This window comes from Sturnira hondurensis, unplaced genomic scaffold (genome assembly GCF_014824575.4).
Source record: "Sturnira hondurensis isolate 20B ecotype Veracruz unplaced genomic scaffold, ASM1482457v3 Scaffold0023420, whole genome shotgun sequence".
In the NCBI taxonomy this organism is placed as follows: Eukaryota; Metazoa; Chordata; class Mammalia; order Chiroptera; family Phyllostomidae; genus Sturnira; species Sturnira hondurensis.
In genome coordinates, this window is record NW_028096051.1 from 653,482 (window position 1) to 669,905 (window position 16,424).

General features: G+C 40.3%; 1 protein-coding gene and 1 pseudogene across 1 annotated transcript; both read left to right on the plus strand.

Annotated features, from left to right (window-relative positions):
- The first annotated feature begins 3,235 nt into the window (after window positions 1-3,235).
- On the plus strand, window positions 3,236-3,412 carry LOC118981041 (uncharacterized; annotated as a pseudogene).
- Window positions 3,413-4,503: 1,091 nt separating this feature from the next.
- Window positions 4,504-9,371, plus strand: BMP15 (bone morphogenetic protein 15). The gene is made up of 2 exons (XM_037037761.1): window positions 4,504-4,846; window positions 8,512-9,371. The coding sequence occupies exons 1-2, from the start codon at window positions 4,522-4,524 to the stop codon at window positions 9,369-9,371; spliced, it is 1,185 nt and encodes a 394-aa protein (XP_036893656.1). The 5' UTR covers window positions 4,504-4,521.
- The last annotated feature ends 7,053 nt before the right edge of the window (window positions 9,372-16,424 follow it).

A 16,424-nucleotide genomic window follows, 5' to 3' on the forward strand; every position in this document is an offset into this window, starting at 1 on the left:
AGAGAGACAGGCCTCTTGGCTGCCTCTCTGCAGCTCTTGAGATCAGAACTAGGACATCAGGGAGAGCCAAACTTTCTGGTGATCATAGTTTGCATCAAATGTAGTAACAATTAACTGTGTCTATACCTAGTTTGTGCCAGGGACTCTGAAATAAATACCTTACCTGTATTAACTCATTTAATCCTCACGAAACTACTATGAGGCAAGTCTTTTGACTATCCCATTTTCTATATTAGATAATTTAAGCAGAGAGAGACTATGATTTCCACTTTACAGATGAAAAAACTGAGGCACAGAGTGAGTAACTTGCCCAGATTAATGTAATAAATGATGGAGGTTAAATTTAAACAGGATTCTGGCTCTAGAGACATGTTCTTACCTATTATGACATATTACCACTCCCAATATGTTATAAGAATAAGTATTATTTCAGGAACCATTTACTTCAGGTATATATGTGTATGTGAGTGTGTGCTTATGTTTGTATTGGGTTGCAATGTAAAATTTATTGCTGTGAGTCACAGAAAAAAATCCTAAAAGCTACTGCTCTAGCAATAGTATTGCTGAATTATACACCTTTGACCTCACTAGAGATAATGCAGATTGCTATTTTTAAATGATCATATCAAATCACATCCCCACCAGCAGTGTAAGAGAGCTACCTGTGTTCTATATCCTCACCTGAACTCAACAGCATCACATTTTTAATATGCTGCCAATTCAACAGGTATGGAATTGTATCTTATGTGATTTAAAATTGCATTTTTCTGATTTCTATTACATATTTTTGTATATTTTTCATCATTCAGGCTTTGCATTCTGTGAATGATCTGTTTAGATCCTTTGTGCATTATTGTATGTAATACAAATATATAGAATATTCTCACAATAACTCTGTAAAGGAACTAACAGTTTAGATGAAGAAACTCAAGTTAGGAGAAACCTTGCTTAAAGCCACCTGGCTAATGGGTTTTTTAATTGGTATTTGAGTCCAGACCTAAAAGACCCACATATACAGGCCTTTTGTTTTACAACACATGCCAGGGACCAAGGCCATGTTAGAAAACAATAGAGGAAGGGAACAATGTCATGTGTCTAATTAGGCTTATGCAATTAACATGGATTATTTCCTTTTATCCTTACAGCAGCCTGCGAGATAAAACATGTTATCTCCGGACCTCCGCCAAGATGGAGGCATAGGTGGAAACACTGTGCCTTCTCCCACAACCAAGTTTCAATACAACAAAGGTTTGGAGAACAAAGACACAGCCAAAGAACAGAAAATTGAACTATATGGAAGTCTGACAACAACCAACCATTCAACCGGACTGGTAAGAGGGGCGGAGCCAGCAGCAGAGCAGGGTCAGGCAGGAAGGATCCCCCCCACCCAAGGTGACCCAGGTGCGCAGGCAGCTGGGTTAGCATCGAGGACCCAGTGAGGGGCAGGCTGAGCGTGGTCACACATTCTCGAGCAGATAAACCAGCAGAGGTGTGAGCAGTCAGACGGACCCCCACAGACCCCAGCTCAGGCCCCAGAGGCAAACCCAGTGAGGGTGCGGGGCAGGCTGACCACGGTTGCACATTCCCGCGTGCAGATAAACCAGCAAAGGAGTGAGCAGTGAGACTGACTGCATAGCCCGGTGGTGGGAGGAGGCAGAGGAGACCACATTGATTTCCTTTGACCCCGCCCCCACATACAGCATCACAACCCAGCGACTGAGTTGCCCTGCTCTGGTGAACACCTAGGGCTCCACTCCTCATATGCAACAAGCATGAACAGTCCAGAATATGGCTCAAGAAGAACTCAAAACCCCAGAGCCAATAACTCTAAGCAACCGAGAAATAGCGAACCTTTCAGATGCACAGTTCAAAACACTGGTCATCAGGATGCTCACAGAACTGGTTGATTATAGTTACAAATTAGAGGAACATATGATGGCTAAACTAATTGAAATGAAGGGAAATGCACAGGAAACCAATAGTGATGGAAAGGAAACTGGGACTCAAATCAATGGAGTGGACCAGAAGGACGAACGAAACATCCAACCAGAAAATAAAGAAACAAGAATTCAAAAAAATGAGGACAGATTTAAGAACCTCCAGGACACCTTTAAACGTTCCAACATCCGAATTATAGGGTTACTAGAAGGGGAAAAGAAACAGCCACGAGTGGAAGACTTATTTGAACAAATAATAAAGGAGAACTTCCCCAGTCTCGCAAAGGAAATGGACTTCCAGAAAATCCAGGAAGCTCAGGGAGTCCCAAAGAAGTTGGACCCAAGAAGGAACACACCAAAGCACATCATCATTACATTAGCCAAGATGAAAATGAAGGAGAGAATCCTAGAAGCAGCAATAGATAAGGGGACAGTCACCTCCAAAGGAGTTCCCATCAGACTGTCAGCGGATTTCTCAAAAGAGACCTTACAGGCAAGAAGGGGCTGGAAAGAAGTATTCCAAGTCATGAAATCCAAAGACCTACATCCAAGATTGCTCTATCCAGCAAAGCTTTCATTTAGAATGGAAGGGTAGATAAAGTGCTTCTCAGATAAGATCAAATTCAAGGAGTTCATCATCACCAAGCCCTTATTATATGAAATGTTAAAGGGACTTATCTCAGAAAAAGAAGATAAAAATATGAACAGTGAAAGGACAGCAAACTCACAGTTATCAACAACCACACCTAAAACAAAAGCAAACCAAGAGGACAGCTAGATCAGGAGTGGAACCATAGAAATGAAGAACACGTGGAGGGTTGGCAACAGGGGAGTGGGAGGAGGAGAAGGGGGGAGAAGGTACAGAAAATAAGTAGTATAGATGGTAGGTAGAAAATAGATAGGGGGAGGGCAAGAATAGTAGGGGAAATATAGAATCTAAAGAACTTGAGACATAAACTAAAGGGGGAGAAGGGTGGGGGGTGCAGGGGGGGAATGAAGGGGAGAATAGAACAACTGTAATGGTATAATCAATAAAATATATTAAAAAATAAAGTTAAAAAAACATGTTATCTCCATTTTACAGCTGAGAAGACTGAGGCTGAGGGAAATAAAGAAATTTGCTTTGGAGAAGTAAAATTACAGCTAATAAAAAACAGAATCACAATTCAAAGGAGAGGGTAAGGAGGAGTGGGGAACAGTGCAGATATGGAGAACAGAAAGGCTTCTTGGCTGCCTCTTCAAAGCTCATGAGGCCAGAACTAGCACATTGTGAGAAGTCCAGTGTGATCACAATGTCCATCAATTCTCAGCTTTTGGCTAAGATCAAGTGTTGTATCTGTTCTTATAAGCTTATCAGACAATGTCCATGCCTTTTCCACAATAATGATACCTGTTCATACATATTCTTGGTGTGAGGTAAAGGTCTCTCGCCAATCAGGCCTGCTTCATCATCTAGATCCATGGTTTGACCCCCTGCTCACCTTCTCCTTAGAGCCCAACAAACTGCTTCTCCTTAGGCAGAACTAGAACTCTACCTATCATTTTTCTGAAGTATCATGGTCTGGGAAGCCTTAATTAAACTGACCCAGCTGTGCTGCTTCCCATTATCCAGCCAAGCTAGATGAGTTCCCAGCCAACTTCCACAGATTCATCTTCCATCACCACAGGCTTCTCTGATGAAGCTGACTCAGGATCTCAATACCTTCCATGGTAAACCAGAAAGTTCCAAATCAGGGTACTCAAATGGGGTTGCACATTAAAATCACCTGCAGAACTCGAAAGATTGTGGTGCCCTGGTAACACTCCAGACCCATTCATCAGAACCTTAGGGGATGGTACCCAGGCATCTGTGATAGTTAAAGCTCTCCCAAATGATTCCAATGTATAGCCAAGATTGAGGACTACTGTTAAGGCATCTTCTTCAAGCTCCAGCAACCACATTCACATAGTGGCTTGAACATTTTAGTGTTTACAGGAACTTCTTGGAGCATTTGTTAAGATTCAGATTCCCAGGGACCCAGAAGTTTGCATTCTTACCAGTCACCAAAGATAGTTTCATTGCAAGTCATCAGCAGACCAAGACCACATTTTGGGAAATGCTGCATTAGAGATAGTACTACATCAAAGTGGGATGGGAGCAGGAGGCCTCTGGCCCTTTAAGGACTGATTAAGAGACTTCCTTTAAATCTGTGAAGCAGAGCAGGCTGGGGATGCTTTTTTTCATCCTAGTGGATAAGGTAAGGGGGCAGGTCCCAGAATGGACTTTCCTTTTAAGTTACCTCGGCCTCCAAATAAGTGCTATCTTGTTCCCAGTCCTGGGGAATAGGTGTGGGGTGCATGATGCCTTGTCCCACCTGCTGTTTCTATTTGTTTTGATGCAAAGAGGCCAAGTTAGGAGACCTCATTTAGTACAGAAGATCCTCCCAGAGGAAGCAACATAGGGCCTGCCTGCCTTTCATTTTTTTCTTGCCCTACCCTTTGTGATTGTGGAGCCAAGATGCAGTTACCTGTGTAAAAGGAAAGGGAAAGAGTGACATCTTTGGGCTCTGGCTGGAACGTGTTGCTGAACAGCAAGCCTGTCAAGATGGTCCTCCTCAGAATCGTTAGAATTCTTCTTTGGGGACTGGTACTTTTTATGGAACACAGAGGCCAAATGGCAAAGGTAGGGCAACCCTCTACTGCTCTCCTTGCTGAGGCCCCTACCTTGCCCCTGATTCAAGAGCTTCTAGAAGAAGTCCCTGGAAAGCAACAGAGGAAGCCACAGGTCCAAGGGCATCCCATGAGGTACATGCTGGAGTTGTACCAGCGTTCAGCTGATGCACATGGGCACCCTAAGGAGAACCGCACTATTGGGGCCACCATGGTGAGGCTGGTGAGGCCCTTGGCCAATGTAGCAAGGACTCTCAGAGGTGAGTTATTATACCATAATGTCCTGGAGGGGAGAGAAATGAGGGGGAGTTTAGAGAAAGAAGGATCTGTGAGTTGACTGTCAGGTTTCATTGCCTGGTAAGCAGGTTGTTTTCTCAGGCTTCGTTTTCAAAGAATTGCAAACTTGGGAAAAGCTGGCTCCAATCATACTACCCTTTAGGAGCCCAATTTAAGAATAGATTGTGTTGGGGAATCACTTCCAGGTCCCAGAGCAATTGAGTGATATGTCAACTCCTATCTTTCAAAGAAATATGTACTCCTTGTTATATAACTGAAAGTTTTTAATTAAGAAATATCCACATACATTCTTGTGGAGTGCTGTTCATATGTTTTATTCTTAGAAGACAAAGAGTACAGAATGCTGAATTGGGGAAATCTACAAAGCCTCAGAAAGGACATCCTTAATGACAACCACTATCATTAGCTGTTATGAAATAATTAGCCTAATTCTTAAAGATAAAAAATAAATCACAGAAGTTAAATAACTTGCAGAGGTCACAAAGACAGTGTGTGGCAGAGACAAGATTTGAGCTCAAGTATGTTTGATTCTAAAGTCTGTTTATAACTTCTCACGTGTTTAAATATTGTACCTCAATATCCTTGTATACCAAGCAGTTTTTCAATTTAGACCATGATGCTACATTGGGTTTTTGGTACCAAAAGTATTTTGGAATTGCCTTTGTTCCCATTGTACTTAATTCTGCTATAAACATCTTCATTAGACACTGTTCCAGGACAGCAGTGGGCTCCCAAGTGCAGGGTGCTCTAGGGAATGTAGATAGTCATCAAATTCTAGGAAATCTTGGGAATGTGGGGAGATAAATTCTGGGCCTTTGCTAGTCTCAGATGATGACAGGATTTACACTCCCTCCTCCAAGCAAAAACAAACAAACAAACATACCCCTAGCTAACCTTTACTGTGAGTTTACCATACAGTAAAGATGCCAGGCATTGGGTAAAATACAAACATTATCTTCCTTAATCCTCACTACTATCATATGAGGTAGATACTACTAACCTACTCATTTTATAGGTGAAGAAACAGAGACTTAGGGTAACTGATTCAATGTAATATAACTAGTAATTGGATATGAAGCCAGGGCTTTCAAGCTCCAGAGCTTGTGCTTTTAATCACTCTGCTGTGCTGATTCCACAACACAACCTTGTGGAGAATGGAACAGCATCAGGCACTTTGTTTGGGTTGGGTATAAAGAGGCAAATAACAGCTCCCCGACCTCTAGATCACATAATGGTGTTAGAGCATAATAAATGATTTGAAAAGGATAAGCAGTAGGGTTCCCAGAACCCCAAAGAAGACATGGATCACTGCTTAAATCAAAGAAAGAGAAGCAGGGAGACAGTCAGAAAGTCCTCCTTGAGGAGGTAGTATTTAAGCTGGACCTTGCAGAAGGAGTAAGGAGACTATGAACAGAGACAGGGAAGTGCATTCTGTTTAAGGAAAAGGAAAATAGCTTGGTGGGGTGGGGATTCATTCAACAAATGTTTATTCAGCACCTACTAAGTTATAGGCACTTGTCTAGGTTCCAGCTGTGATCAAGATAAGCATGGCTCTCGTGGGTGAGACAAATAAGTAAATACTGAAACTGCAAATTGTGGTAAGTGCTATCAAAGAATGAAACAAATTGTTTTGTGAAACAATAGCAAAGAAATCCTCCCTTTACATGGGATTATCAGGGAAGACATCTTTGAAGTGATGACATTTGAGCTGAGATTTGTGAAATAAGCTAGGCATGAGAAGAGTAGATAGAAGACTGATTTAGGCCAAGGAAACAACATGTACAAGTGGAAGCACACTTGAAGAACAGAAGGAAGGTGAGTATGGCTGGAGCCCAGTGAGCCTTGTGAATGGTAGGATATGAGGCTGATGAGAGACAGGGATTTGTAAGCCATTCTAAGGGCTCTAGAGTTCATACCTTAATTCAGCAGAAATCAAGTTCATACAAATGATATGAGGTGTGAAAGCAAGGTACTTAGAAGTAAGCCAGTGTCCTGGTCTGACTATGGTACATACTAGCATCTAAGGACTCTGGAAAAAATCTAGAAATGGATGACTAGACAGCAGAACCTGATTTTTTACATCAGGAGATGATCCAGCTGAATCGAGCTTGCTGGGAGAACTATGCCAGATTCAATCACACAGGATGTGTGATTCAGCCATTTCCCTGAAAACTTCTGAGCACACCCTTCTGACTCTGACCCTTAGCAACCCCACCCTGCATCAGGAAATATGATGTCAAAGTCTGAAAGGAAAGGGTAGTGTTCCTTACCAGACAGCCTGCTAGATAGAGGTTGGGTTAAATTCCTTTTGGGGCAGTGTGGGGCCTGTATATGGGTGGGCCTCTTGGCAAGATTATGGTAGGATGGGAGTCTGGAGTAACTTGAGAAAGCAAATACAAGCCTGGCCTTGGCCTTGTGTGAATGATGTCCAGTGCCCCAAACTTCAGGGTTTATTGAGCATTAGTTGGAGCCTGAACTTTTAAAAAATACCCTGATGCAAGAAGACATTAAAGCGCTTCTATGTTAAAAGCCTCACGTCTACAAAAGAATTCCAGGCTTGTGAATTTCCTGCAAAATGAAGGTTAGGTGAGTAATATGCAAATTAGCATGCAAAGGTTTAGTGATAAAATCTTTGAAGATGAAAGAAGGCTTTTCCCTGTAATGTCTGGTTTTTGTTACCTTTGCTCTTGACCTTTGCCAGGAGGGGATGCAGAAGTTCAGATTACTGCAGGCCCCAACTTCCAACCCCTTTGGCCAAGAGCTATCAGCATGATGGTTTAGATTAAAACTCTTAATCACTAGGAGGCATGCAAACAAAATATTTATATAACCAAGGTCTTGTTGACAATGTTATTTAGAGGAATGGGGGTACAATGAATGGGGTAAGGAAGAATCATTTCCAGTAGTAAATAGAAAAAGCAGTGACTGAGGGTTAATGCCCAAGAAGGAATAGCTGCTCAAGAAGCAATTCTTAAAGTAGAAGTCAGAAATGGTAAAATAGCTGCCCCAGCTGGGTGTGGATAGACAAAATTATTTTGTGACATCTTGACCCTGGATTTGAAGTGATGGCAGGTCCTAGCCCCCAATATGTACTGTCACCCCAAAGCTGCATCTATATAGTGATATAACATGAGGACTAATTCTTAATTCATTTATTTCTCAACAATTCTCTTAATTGGTCACATTTAATAATCCACTAATAACATGATTTATCTTCTCCCACACACATAATATATACACAACATAATTCTATATTTGAGAGTTTTTTCAGCCTAGCATTGAAATAAGACACATTTTCTCTCCTTAAGGGAAGCAGGCTTGGGCTCAAATCTTGATTCTACCACATACTGGCTGTATGTCTTCTGGCATAGCTTCTCTGAGCCTTAATTTCTTTGTCTATAAAATAGGGATAATAACTAGCTTATAGTTATTGTAGATTAAACAGCTAATGCATGTAGGAAATCTAATATATTAGTAAGTGCTCAATAAACAATAACTATTATCATGAACTTGAGTTAATTTTAAGGATCCTTACAGTTGTCAGTGTGTACTGAGAAGGTTTGTGAGAGGTAAGAGGGCTTGGAGGTAAGAAGCTAATCATTGTTCTTGTTTCCTCTTACTTATGCAGGCCCCTGGTATATACAGACCCTGGACTTTCCTCTGAGACCAAATCGGATAGCCTACCAACTAGTCAGAGCCATTGTGGTTTACCACCATCAACTCTACCTAGCTGGTTTCCACCTTTCATGCCATGTGGAGCTCTGGGTCCAGAAAAATCCAAGCAATCACACTCCTTCCTCAGAAAGAGGTTCCTCAAAGCCTTCCCTGCTATCCAAAGCTTGGACAGAGATGGATATCACACAACATGTTCAGCAAAGGTTCTGGGATCACAAGGGGCACAGGGTTCTACAACTCCGCTTCATATGTCAGCAGCAAAAAGGTAGTGAGGGTCTTGAGCTTCCTTGGCATGACGTGTCATCCTTGGACACTACTTTCTTGTTACTCTACTTCAATGACACTCATAAAAGTGTTCAGAAGGCCACACTTCCACCCAGAGGCCTAGAAGAGTTTAAGAAAAGGGACTCTTCTCCTCTCTTGCAGAGGGCACGGCGAGCAGCCATTATTGCTTCTAAGGTTCTTGGCCCCACCCAGGAACATGTTGGGTCTGAAAGTAACCAGTGTTCCCTCCACCATTTCCAAGTCAGTTTCCACCAGCTCGGCTGGGATCACTGGATCATTGCTCCTAACCTCTATACCCCAAACTACTGTAAGGGAGCCTGCCCTCGGGTACTACGCTATGGTCTCAATTCTCCCAATCATGCCATCATCCAGAACCTTGTCAATGAGCTGGTAGACCAGAATGTCCCTCAGCCCTCCTGTGTCCCTTATAAGTATGCTCCCATTAGCATCCTTCTGGTTGAGGCTAATGGTAGTATATTGTACAAGGAGTATAAGGATATGATTGCTCAGTCCTGCACATGCATGTGACGCCACAGGTACAGGTAACTCAGGTTTCCCAAGAAATTGGAGTAGGGTTTAAAATAAAGAAGCCAATACCAATATTAAATCTGATCCTCTACCTAATCTGTGAATTCTATTCCTTAAGTGTTGCTACTTGTCTCTTACCCTGTTTATGATCTCCTCATGTTATAAAAACAGCTCTGATATCAAACATCAGTATTTTCTGACTACTAGTTAGAGACCTTAATGCTTGAGTAATATGTTCCTTTGGATATGTCCTCTCTATTTTCTTGTCATTTCATTGTGACTTTGTTAAAAGTCACCAGTCCATGATGGCAGAAGTTTAGGCACTGTCCCACCAAGACCTGGGAAAGATAGGATCTTCTACTATTCCATCTCCTGAGGCTCTCTAGAAGACTTGGGGTGGAGAGAAAGAGGGGAAGAGTTGCATTACTGATTAGAATTATGTATAGAGGAGTAATTTTAACTTTTCTGTGGAATACTAGATTTCACAGGGTATTGTCTTGTTTTGTGTAACACTTATACCCCTGTTAATTCTCCACATAGAAAGTTCCCTAATGTCTCATAGGCTAGGAGTTGGCCTGGATGGGGGTGGGAGGGAGAGAAGGCTGTAGTTAGAAAGCTTAAAGTGCTGTGGAGGGAGGCTGCATCATGTTGAGGGTAACTTCATTCTGGGCTTGCCTGTTGGTGCAAGTTCAATTTGGCTCTGGGCATGAGTCTCTGGGGGAGATGGGCTTGCTGTTTTGGGAAGCATGAAGCTCTACTTTGGACAATATAATGCTTGCAATGTAACTCTTTTCTATTCCTATGCTGTAGTGAAGTGATGGGAATTGGGCTGTGATACAAATAAATCATTTTGTTGTTAAATAGAATCTTGAATGTTTTTGAGGTTTGGGAGAGAATGGGTAGAAGGAATTTATTTCATTTAGCTGTGACCAGCTGCTGAACTCTAATCCCCAAGAGTGGGGCTGGAGGCTCCTCTGAAATATTCTCTTAAGACAGCCCTGCACCTTTGAGGGGCCCCTTTGAAGAAGCCTATAAGACCTTTTCCCTGCCCAACTGTTCTTTGACTAGTCTTATGGCCAGGCTCAGTGGGAATGAGATGGAACTGATTTAGGATGGGTGCATGTATTTGCTAAATATAAATATATAAATCCCTCTTTCTTAGCCTATCCATTGTAAATTAACTCATTTTATGACTCCCTTCTCAAAAATTGGTTACAGCTAGACTAAATTACTCATTTACAAATACACAAATTTTATTCTTTTACCTGAAGAGCTGTTCTATAACATCCTTTTGTCCACCTACCTTCTTTAGTATATCTCTGGCAATCAGCTCAGGAATTTCTCTGCACATCCTCAATGTACGTGCCCCCTACTCTGTGCTCACATAGCACTATTTGCTTTCCTTTAACACATTCCAGTCTAACATTCTTTTGGCCAAAAGATAGAGCTCCTTTTTTAAATAAAGATTTTATTTTCAGAGAGGTGAAGGGAAAGAGAGAGGGAGAGAACCATCAATGTGTGGTTGCCTCTCTTGTGTCCCCTACTGGGGACCTGACTGGCAACACAGGCATGTGCCCTGACTGGGAATTGAACCAGCAACCCTTTGATTCACAGGCCCATGCTTGATCCACTGAGCTACACTAGCCAGGATTAAGATGGAGCTCCTTTTGAAAAATTCAATAGTGTTTTACCCATTTTTATATTTCTGGAGAGTGGCACATAGTACATCCTTGGTGGATACAAACATAGTTGCAAACATAGGACAGTGACAGTTATTTTTTCTGTATTTTTTGGGAGGGATACATTTCTCCTGACATGAAATATTTCAATGTTCACATATTTCATTAATTTGCTATGGAACAAATATAAGATTTTTTAATATAGAGTAGCATTAATTTTGCCCCATTACAAAATCATGATTCAATTTACCATAGGATGTGACAACTGTGTTCCTGAATATGAGGTTCATGGAATCATATATGCTGCAAGTTGACATGGAAGAGTAAATGTGAGTTTCTAGTTAAGCTATTTCCCCAGCTTACCTATGGTGGGCACAAATATATAACAGGCCTGAAGACATACTTTGGTCACAGGACCAGATTCTGAGTTCAGTGTCTCAGTGTTCTTTGAGATTTTCAGAACATCATGGTCTCCAAGCCTTGTGAATCCTGAATACATCTGAAACTTAATACATTTATGTAGGGTTCAGGGTTAATTAGCCCCATTATCTAGTAAGCCCTGAGTTGTCAGAATATCCAAAAAAAAAACCCCACTAGAAGGATGGGGTCAGTTGTGGCTGATGGCATAAATTCACTTTTCTTTTGAAATGTTGCTTTCAGCTCAGCACTTTTTCTCAAGTCTGAAGTAAAACATCTATACTTCAGATGTTCTTCTGGGGAAAAGGAGATATGCTTGCCAGTTAGTGGAGAAGGGTGTATGGATGAGAAATCTGTCTACCCAGGTGAGTGGGGAGAAATCATTATTTGGTCCAGAAAGGAAAAGCAGAGAACAAAGTCCACCTTGTCCCAGCTCTTTCAGTGAATAGGCCAGAACTCTATTCATTGTATGGGCACAAAAGGAGCAAGCATTTAAAGTTGCTACTGACCTTGGAGCTCTGTTGGTTGCATTTACTTTGGTAGTTTATTACATTTAATACTGAGCAAAGCTGGGAAGCAGGTAAAATTTATTTTTTAGTTCCGCCAAATATGTGGGTACCTAATTTTGTAAAAGAAAGTTTCACCTGTCTTTGGTCAATTTTCCCAACAGCATTATGAAGTGGAGTAGTAATGCTGAATCATATGGTAAGTATGTTTAACATTTTGAGAAACAGCTGAATTGTTTTCCCAAGTGGCTGCACCATTTTACAATCCAGCAATGTATGAGTGAGGCATTCAATTTATCCCATCCTCACCAATACTTGTTATTGTCTCTCTTTTTTATCTTAATTCTATTAGTGGAGGAGAAGTGGTATTTCACTGTGATTTTGGTCACATTTCCCTAATGACTAATGATATTGAATATCTTTTCATGTGCTTATTTGCAATTTTTGTATCTTCTTTAGATAAAAATTTATTCAAGTCACTTGCCCCGTTTTTTTTGTACTCCTTACCTGAGGATATTCCTTCATTGATTCAAGAAAGAGAGGCAGAGATAAGGGAGGGAGTGAGGGAGAAAGAAAGGAAGGAAAGAAAGAAAGAGAGAAAGAAAGAGAGAGAAAGAGAAAGAAAGAAAGAGAAAGAAAGAAAGAGAAAGAAAGAAAGAGAAAGAAAGAAAGAAAGAAAGAAAGAAAGAAAGAAAGAAAGAAAGAAAGAAAGAAAGAAAGAAAGAAAAGAAAGAAAAGAAAGAAAGAAAGAGAAAGAAACTTTTATGTGAGAGAGAAACACCATTCGGCTGCCTCCAATAAGCACCCCAAACAGGGATGGAAACAACAACCTAGGTATATGCCTTGACCAGGAATAAAACCCATAGCACTTTGGTGTATGGGAAAATGATCCAACCAAGTAAGTCACCCAGCCAGGGCCATTTGCCCAGTTTTTAATTGGGTTGTCTCTTATTGTTAATTAGTAAAACTTCTTAATAGATTGTAGATATTAGTCCCTTTATCATATATATGATTGGCAAATATATTCTATGAGCTACCTTTTAACTTTTTTGATGGTGTCCTTAAATACAAAAGTTTTTAATTTGAAAGAAATCCAATTTATCTATTTTTATCTTTTATTGCTTGTGCTTCTGGTGTTACCTAAAAAGCAATGAATAATCCAAGGTCATGGGGATTTATACACCTATGTCTTTTTCTAAGAGTTTTTATAGCCTTAACTTTAACATTTAGGTGTTACTCCAGTTTAGTTAATTTATGCAAATGGTATGAGGTTATGGTCTAACTTTATTTATTTTTACATAGATTGGCAGTTGTCACAGTACCATTTGCTGAAAAGACTAATCTTATTTCATATAATTTTCTTGGTACCATATAAAAAATCGACCATAAATATAAGGGTTTATTTCTAGACTGTCAATTTTGTTTCACTTGTCTGTTTTTATGCCAGAACAGCACTCTTGATGACTGTTACTTTGTGTAAGTTATGCAATTGAGAAATGCAATTCTTCCAAATAGTTTCTTCTTTATGAAGATTGTTTAAGCTATTCTGGGCCACTTGTATTTTCCTGTGAATTTTTTAAACATTTTATTTATATTTCATTCATTATGGTGTTACAGTTGTCCCAATTTTTCTTTCTTTGCCCCCCTCCACTCAGCACTGCCTACTCCCTTGGGCAGTCCCCACAGCACTGTTCATGTCCATGGGTTATGCATATAGGTTCTTTGCCTACTTCCCGTCTTATACTTTACTTTACACCCCATGACTATTCTGTAACTCCTATTTATACTTCTTAATCCCCTCACTTCTTCACCCACTCTCCCCCTCCCCCCATCTAACAACCATCAAAACACTCTCCGTATCCATGATTCTGTCTCTGCTCTTCTCGTTTGCTTAGTTTGTTGTTTTTAGATTCAATTGACATATATGTTTTTATTGCCATTTTATCATTCATAGTTTTCATCTTATATTCTTAAATAAATCCCTTTAACATTTCATATCATAAGGGCTAGGTGATGATGAACTCCTTCAACTTTATCTGGGAAGCACTTTACCATTCTAAATGATAGCTTTGCTGGATAAATATTTATGCAAATGGTATGAGGTTGGTCATCTTGGATGTAGGTCCTTGTCTTTCATGACTTGGAATACTTCTTTCCAGCCCCTTCTTGCCTGTAAGGTTTCTTTTGAGAAATCAGCTGATAGTCTCATAGGAACTCCTTTGTAGGTGACTGTCCCCTTATCTCTTGCTGCTTCTAGAATTCTCTCCTTCATTTTAATCTTGGGTAATGCAATTATGATGTGCCTTGGTGTGTTCCTTCTTGGGTCCAACTTCTTTGGTACTCTCTGAGCTTCCTGGACTTCATGGAAGTCTATTTCCTTTGCCACATTGGGGAAGTTTTTCTTCATTATTTTTTTTAAAGTTTTTGATTTCTTAGCCCTGGCTGGTGTAGCTCAGTGGATTGAGCACGAGCCTGCGAACCACATGATCACTGTTCAATTCCCAATCAGGGTACATGCCTGGGTTGCAGGCCAGTTCCCAGCAGGGGACTCACCAGAGGCAACCATACATTGATATTTCTCTCCTTCTCTCCTTCCCTTCCCCTCTAAAGATAAAGAAATAAAATCTTTAAAAAAAGAATTAAAAAATTTTTGATTTCTTGTTCTTCCTCTTCTCCTTCTGGCATTCCTATGATTCTGATGTTGGAACATTTAAAGTTGTCCCCGAGGTTCCCAAGCGTCTCTTCATTTTTTTGAATTCTTGTTTCTTCATTCTGTTGTGGTTAGATGTTTCTTTCTTCCTTCCACTCCAAATTGTTGATTTGAGTGCCAGTTTCCTTCCCATCATTGTTGGTGGTGATTTTCTGTTTGATTTCTTTCCCATCACTGTTTGATTTCACCCTGCATAGTCGTCATTTCTTCCTCTATTTTGTGAGCATACTCAACCATTTCTGTGAGCATCCTGATTATGTGTTTTGAACTCTGCATCTTATAGATTGGCTATTTCTTCATCACTTAGTTCAATTTTTGGAGCTTTCATCTGTTCTCTTGTTTTAGCCATATTTTTTGTCTAGTCATGCCTTTTACATAGTAAGGGGGGAGAGCCTTAGCTATTTGCCAGGGCAGGGCAACCTACATCTTCATGTCATGGTGCTATATGTAGGAGAGGGGTCAGAGAGGAACAATGCTGCTTGCTTGGCTCTCTCCCACTTTCAGTCATTTCCCTCACTACCCACAATCAAGTTTGGCCCTTCTGGTGCTGATTCCTGGGTAAGTTGTTTTGTGTATGTTCTAGGACCCTGTGGGTCTCTCCAATGAACTCTCCTGTGAAGCTAGGAGTTTCTCCCACTACAACAACCCCCACAGGTTTTTTCAGTCAGAGGTTTTGAGGCTTCGTTTCCCTGTACTGGAACCATTGGTTACACAATGTGTCTTGCTCCCCAATTGTTCCTCTTGGTTTATTCACATACAAATGTGGGACCAACCAGTTCTTCTACTGCTGCCTTGCCCACCCCAATCCATCAACTGCTGCCTTGCCATGATTCCTCTCCTCCCCAGCTGCCCATCTCCACCCCTCCTACCAGTCTGGATGAATGTGTCTTCTTTAACTCCTTGGTTGTCAGACTTCCATACAGTTCAATTTTCTGGCAGTTAGTTTTTTGTTTGTTTGTTTTTAAATTCGTTGTTGTCCTTCTTTTGGTTGTACAAGGAGGCAAAGTGTATCTACCTACACCTCCATTTTGGCCCCAAATTCCTTCTCATGTGAATTTTAGAATCAGCTTTTCATTTTATGAAAAAATGTTCACTGAGATTATTTTTTGATTAGAGATTGCACTGAATCTGTAGGTAAGTTTAAGTAGTATTGCCATCTTAATATTATTAAGTCTTCTGATTTTTAAATGTGGGATATCTTTCCATTTATTTAGGATTTAAACTTATTTATTCAACAATGTTTTGTTATTTTTCATTATATGCCTAAGATTTTAAATTTATCCCTAAGTTTTTAAATTTTTTGATGCTATTAGAAAAGTATTTTTCTAAATATCATTAATTGCTAGTGTGTAGAAATACAAGTAATTTTTGTATATTTAACTTGTATCCCACAAGCTGAACTCATTTATTAGCTGTAATAGTTTATTTGGACTTCTTAGGATTTTCTTCTTTCTTCTAACCTGGATGCCTTTTTTTGCCTGAGTATCCTGGTTTGAATCTCCAATACTATGTTGAATAGAAGTAGTAAGAGTAGACATCCTTGTCTTGTTCCCCATCTTAGGGGGAAGCATTTAGTCTTTCACCAGTAAGTGTCATGTTAGCTCTGGTGTTTCATAGATGCCTGACTTCTATATTCACTTTCAAGCTACAGCAATCAACATAGTGGGGTATTGGTAAAAGAATAAACAAACAAATTAATGGGATAGAATAATAGAATAAAGAGCCACAAAATAGATCCACA